The sequence below is a fragment of the Fomitiporia mediterranea genome (assembly GCF_000271605.1).
Source record: "Fomitiporia mediterranea MF3/22 unplaced genomic scaffold FOMMEscaffold_2, whole genome shotgun sequence".
Classification (NCBI taxonomy): Eukaryota; Fungi; Basidiomycota; class Agaricomycetes; order Hymenochaetales; family Hymenochaetaceae; genus Fomitiporia; species Fomitiporia mediterranea.
This window is the reverse complement of record NW_006760387.1, coordinates 2751417-2757737: the sequence shown is the minus strand read 5'-3', so window position 1 is coordinate 2757737 and position 6321 is coordinate 2751417. Positions and strand designations below refer to the sequence as shown.

General features: G+C 40.3%; 2 protein-coding genes across 2 annotated transcripts; both read right to left on the bottom strand.

Annotated features, from left to right (window-relative positions):
• Nucleotides 1-1698: 1698 nt before the first annotated feature.
• On the bottom strand, nt 1699-2091 carry FOMMEDRAFT_152052 (uncharacterized protein; the record flags this gene model as incomplete). Its single annotated transcript, XM_007262948.1, has 2 exons — nt 1699-1913; nt 1977-2091. The coding sequence occupies 2 exons, from the start codon at nt 2089-2091 to the stop codon at nt 1699-1701; spliced, it is 330 nt and encodes a 109-aa protein (XP_007263010.1).
• A 1139-nt stretch (nt 2092-3230) lies between these two features.
• FOMMEDRAFT_152051 (uncharacterized protein) lies at nt 3231-4107 on the bottom strand (the record flags this gene model as incomplete). Its single annotated transcript, XM_007262947.1, has 5 exons — nt 3231-3335; nt 3366-3597; nt 3642-3688; nt 3742-3859; nt 3935-4107. The coding sequence occupies 5 exons, from the start codon at nt 4105-4107 to the stop codon at nt 3231-3233; spliced, it is 675 nt and encodes a 224-aa protein (XP_007263009.1).
• Between the last annotated feature and the right edge of the window lie 2214 nt (nt 4108-6321).

Genomic DNA, 6321 nt, shown 5'->3' with positions numbered 1-6321 from the left:
TCTCTCTGCCCATTCTGTGAGTCCTGACTACGTTCTGGTGCTTGTGTCCTGTATTTCTGTTGTGTAGGATAGTTGTAGCCTGGGTCCCCTTGCTGAGCCTTTGGGTCCCCTCTATGCTGTTGCTGACAATAAGGTCCCTTACAAAGATCAAATTTGATTTGGAGAATGTTAAACCCAAATAGGAGTAACATTACTAAGAAGAATACTAGCATTCTCTTTGTCCCTCCAAACAAAATATAAACACACATTATAAGAATAACTTGGAGGAAGAAATACACATGTTAATATACAACAGAGTAATCAAAACAACAAGCTCACCTTTGGCCAGTAGTACTATTATAGTTCCTAATCCAGTGTATAGATGATTCAATAGACTAAGAACAGGTTCTTTAATTTTCATCCAAACCTGCTTAACAGTTTTATCACTCAAAATTATTACTTGTCTAGGCAAAAGTGGGGCTAAAGAAACTCTAATAGAATATAAGATTCATAGTTAAAAATAATGTAGCAGTTTACCAGATTACTGTCCTATCCATAAGGTATTGTGCCTGAAGCCAAACTACAGGATGCTCAAAGTTAATAATGGGTGGATCTTCAGGGCTCTCAAATTATATTAAAAAGACAGAACCAAGGTACCTTGTCTATTCTACAATTTCAAGATGACTTTCTTCTTATTAGGAAAGATGGACAACCAACAAGAAGATATATGACTTTTACTGTTGTCCAACGCTTTTTCTATAAAGAGTCAGGTTCAGAACAGTTATCTGATTGTAAGAGCACATACCCATAAATGTAAGGCTGCAGACATAAGATAAGCAAAGCTTTGGAGGGAAGCAATGGCTCACTATTATAATACAAGTGAACCATTGTACAAGAGACTAACCATAAAAGATGTTGATCAAACTGACAATACTGAATGTCAATAGAGCAAGCATAGTTGCTAACCTGTAACTGCCTTGGAGACTGTTACTGAATGAATGATTAATAGCTCGTCCTTTGCGATCTGAATGGGGGCCATTTGAGAAAGATCTTTGTAGAGAAGATCCACTAGCATGAGCTAATGCACGTATATGAGCTTGTCGGCATTCACAATTAGGCCGGGTTTGATTTATGAGCACTGTTGATAACAAAGAATCCATATGCTTGGTAGCGTTGGCTTCGCCGCCTTGAGATGGTAAATAAGAAGTGAGCACTCAGATCTTGACTATCATTTACATATGTGGAGTCGTCACCCCAATCTATCAACACGTGCAGAGTGGTTGATTCAATCCAGAGATGAAGATTTGGATCATTGCAGGGAATCAAGGACGGAGTGCGGTTCGTTTGCTACTTTGTTCTATACCTGTGGTGACCATAAGGTGTTGAGTACCATAGACAACATCATATAAGTTCAGATCTTGTGGTCGTCTCCATGTGGGTTAGGTTGTGATTCGTCCTATCTGAGGTGTGCTATTACAGTAAACTGCCGGAGATAGCAGAAAGTCCAAAGCGTGCTGTGAGATCGCTTAATAACCACAAAATATGCAAGATTTACTGCAAGAATGTTAGGACAACGAGAGATACGATAGGTTTAAAGTCCGCGTCTGAGAAGAAAAGCAAAAGGATCCTCTGCTCGCTGGAGTCGTTAAACCCAACATTGTTTTAGCTGAAAGCGAACTGTCAATTGAAAGCATATGCAAGTATAATCCAACTCGTCTACTATGGTATGCTATATGCCAGGAAGACATCTCTTGTCAGATCTTCCTTATTCATCCGCGTTGAAACAGCAGCTGCGACAAACGTCTTAGCAGCCCATCCTTGACGAATGCAAAGAGAAGAGCAGTTAGGCACGCATAGAGCAAAACAAACACAAGATGAAGCATACCCGGTCAGAATGATTATCGTCGTAAACACGGGTTGAGTATCCAGCACGACTGGAAAAAAAATTAATCGATAGAGTCAGGATTGCCGCGAGTAAAGATAACATTGATTTAAACCTCGCGAGCCAAATCCAACTGCCATATCACCGAGCATGTTTCGTACGACCCACTCTCGATCGAGCTTGTCGTCATCAAGAATCTTAAGGGCCCTTCGTGTAACATCATGCGCCATTACATCGCGAAATAAGCTTGCCTCCGTTGCATTCAACTTTATTGAAACAGTGAAACAGGATGGTTGGAAGGAGCTAAAGACGGTTTCTAGACGGCAAGAAAGTGAAGCAGAAATAGTTTTGTCAGGTCAGGGAAGAAGATAGCAGTGTCAGTGGAACGTGCAGTAGCCTATGGAAGATCTCATTTAAGAATATAGGGAATGTTGTGGATAGGGAGTATATATTACCTGAGTTCGTCTCTGACGCTGCTCCGTTTGGATTGACTGGATGGCGCGAATATTGATGTCCATACACTGATACCTCTTAAGACTGCAGCAAAAATTAAGACGATACCCAGGTGAAATTCACTCATCTCTGCATTTTGAACTCAATTTTAGGAGAGACATGAATTCAGGGAATAGCCCACCCATTATCCATCCAGCAAAGGTGTGAAGAAGAGGTTCGCTTTCATTGTTCCTCCACAATGCCGAATTTGCTGTCTCGCAAGCCTCTAAGGGTTCTACAAGAGATCCATAAAAGCGATATGGCATCATTCATGGTTCAAGCTCACTGAGATGTGACCATCTAATAACCAAGGAAAATACATTCCCGAAATCGGGAATTAGGACATGCGAGTCAAAGAAAAGCAATTCACTCTCATAAGAGTCCACGAGTATGAGCACAATCCTGGCTTGCAAAATCAGTTTCCAACGATCCTAGTCACGTCTCTTGAGTGACTTGTTCTCCGGGAATACCTTTTCTATCTGATATTCAATAATTTGTACTCGGTCCTTCTGGTCGGCTTCTGACTGACTTGAAGTCTTCGAAGCACGTCTCGGCTGGTATCCTCTATTGAACAAAAGGTGTCAAAAGACATCTCGTATTGAGTAAAATCAGATCGAGAAGCAGTGCGAGTGACTCATGTTCTACGTATGGGCCAGCAAAGTTCAGACGTTCTGGCCGTACCAGATTGAATGTGCTGTAGAGCTGGAAATGAAATGATCGATGCATGTACGCGTTCTTCGAGGCGGAGATTAATATTGGTCGCTGATTCGTATACAGTATAGAGATAGGGTATTTTTGTGTGCATGTCGTTGGAGGATGGATGTTGGAAGGAAGGGTATTGGCTTGTCTAAATTGAAGTCTAATTATGGAAACGAGACTAGATCGGCGTTTCAATGCCGCCTTGGTCGTTGCTCCCGCTGATCGATAGCTTGGCCAACGCCTCTCTCGTCTCTCGTTTTTCTCGATTGATCATCCACATTTGCTGTTCCGTGTCTCAGGATATGATCATCACTTGCTCCTGCCGTAGCGGATCAAGCCATCTTCCTCGCCCAACAACGACCTCGATTTCGGTCTGCGCCGTCCGAACCAACATGTTCAACACTGCCAGCTGGAGATCCTGGGCATCATCTGCTGCCATGCTCGTCTTCCAAATGCGATTTCGCCTTCCTTCAATCAGGACTGCGCTTCTTCTACGTGGTAGGGTAAAGTCTGCAAGTACTGGCGCAATCTCGCTGAACGTTCTCCTGAATTATGGTCATCGATCAGTCTTTTCCTCCTGCACCCCTACGCTGTCGCAACGCGCACCTTTGAATTATGGATAGCACGCTCTGGAAACTGTCATCTTCGTTTCAGGCTTGTCGCGCTTACGTACTACAACCTAGACGTACAAATACAGCAAAATCCAGTGATTCAGAGGAAGACAGAGTGCGTAGAGACAACACCCAATGACGGACTTCATACGTAACATTGCGAGGCAGAGTTGTCGATGGCAGGTTGCGGATATTGCTGTTCCGGGATGTTTTGTGAGAGAGTCTTTTGCCGCATGACACACTGATGCTGAGGAAGCTAACTCTCTCGAACCTGTGTGTGGAGGCAGAGAGCGACGCGTTTATTCTTGAAGATATGCGTTTGCGTTTTCTGCTGCACCAGCGCTTTGTCAACCTTTTATTGAGGTAGCAGATTAAAGGTGTAGGTGTCACCAAGTGAATGTCACCCCGGGCCGCTGGCTGCTGCGTAGTCCAACGTGTTCTCATTTTCGCAGATCATTGACCTATCTAAGAGTTCTCCGTTGCATGAGGAACTAACCATAACACATTTTCTTTTTAGAAAACCATAAAGCAAGACAATCGTTCGACCAGACAAATGGCAAGTGAGCTGGCATGTGAAACTGGTTATGCAGTCATTCACTTTCATCTGTCGTGTTCATGAATATATCAGCATCATACTAGGGGAAACTATCCTAGTTGTATTTGTACGTTCTCTGTAGATTTGAGCTGTATGTTGAATTTATACTGGCAGACACGCTCAGGTCTAACACTAGCGTACAAATGATTGCTTTCCTTAAGAATGAAAACAAGCACTACTGATTAATTCCATTCTATATTTTATTTATTTTAAATCCATGAACACAAACACCGATCCTCTATCACGAGCAGCCACAGATGTGCAAATGCACCATTCACTTCACAATATTGTTAGCTGTCTGTCAACTAGATTGTACTGCAGCACTCTGGGCGTCCCAAGAAAGCTCTGTTGCAATTATGCCGACCGGACCATAACACTCTGCTCGAAGATTGATGAGCATCTTTGGAGCAAGGATTGTCATGATTGTTATCACGACTGTTAAGTATGCATTCAAATCGGTATTGAAGAACACGCCAAAATAGCCCTTGAAAAAAAAAAACTTAATAAACTCATAATGTATAGTATAGTGTCAACTCACACCATTCAGAGAACTCTGCTCAGTAATAAATGTTAAAATGGTGCCAAGGAGACAAACAGAGAATATTCTAGATGAAGGCTGAGCAATACTTAACATGACAAAAAGTAGGAAAGAACACATACACTGTAAAGTATGTAGTAGAGTCTCTTGCTATTAAAGTAGTAATGTCCTGTGTCTTTGTTGAGCTTCCTCTTAAAATGCACAATGGGAGCTTTGACTTCTTCAACTGTACAGTCTTCCAGATAACTAGAACAAATAAGAGCAACTCAATGAAAGAAGTTACTGCCCATGCAATACCAGACATTCAATATTCTAATAGACTCCCTCTACCCATACTTAAGTCTGCCATAGTAACAGGGTTGAAAGGATTTATAAAGGCTGGTATGTCCTGCTGAGCTTTAGTAACAAATTCAGTAGAAGGTCTGTTAGTTTGTAATACATAATACAGATAAAATTTCTTACTAAGATTAATCTCAATTTGGAGAATGTTAAACCCAAAGAGGAGTAATGTTAATAAGGAGAATGTAACCAGTATTCTCCTTGTGCCCCCAAACAAAGCATACACACACATCATGAGGATGACTGTAAGGGAAATTGCTTATTTAAACATATACTATAATAATAAAAATAAGGTACTCACTTTCAGCTAGCAGTATTATTGTAGTCCCTAATCCAGTATATAGATGACCAGACAAATCTAGAGTATCTTCTTTAACTTTTGTCCAAATCCAGTCAAATGTTGATGTCACTCACAAGGACTAATGGTTTAATAGGAAGGATCAACCCAACAGAGTCTAAGACTGATAACAAGTAGCAAAGGGATAGTTTACCTTGGGACCATCAAGTAATAATTATCCTATCCAAAGAATACTGTGCCTGAGGAGGCCACACTAAAGCATGCTCAAAGTCAATAGCAAGTTGTCTCTAGGTTCTGTGCTTACATCAGAAACAGAGAACCAGAGTATCTTGTCTGTTCCAGCATTTTAGACATCTTTCTCATTGTTGCAGAATATGGAAAGCTTACAAGAAGGTACATGGCTTTCCCAACTGTCCACATCACGAAAAAGTCGCAACACTTGTATTAGATTATAACCAGGTATATTTTATACTTTTTGTAAATTTTGTTGAAGCAATTATATTCTTCATAGGGGTTTTCACAAGTTAATTATAATTATATACAAGTATAATGAGAATCTAGAACAATTATTGAAATTACTGATATTAATTATGATTGTACATATTGTCAAGATATATAAGTGATTATAACATACCTCTCAAGATAATAATGTTAAAATATACTTATTATTTTTTGACAGTATAGTATTGTCTTACAATATATACAAGTCATTACAAGCATTTGGATAGCTTGCTTTTGCTTTACATGCAATTTTGTATCAAATAATTAATAAAATGTAATTATATTTGATTATTTAATACAAAAAGATAGTGAATATTATATTATTTCTACGGTCCCAATCCCTGCACCACTAGCAGCCTCTGTCTCGTTCTTCTGTAAGCAGAATTC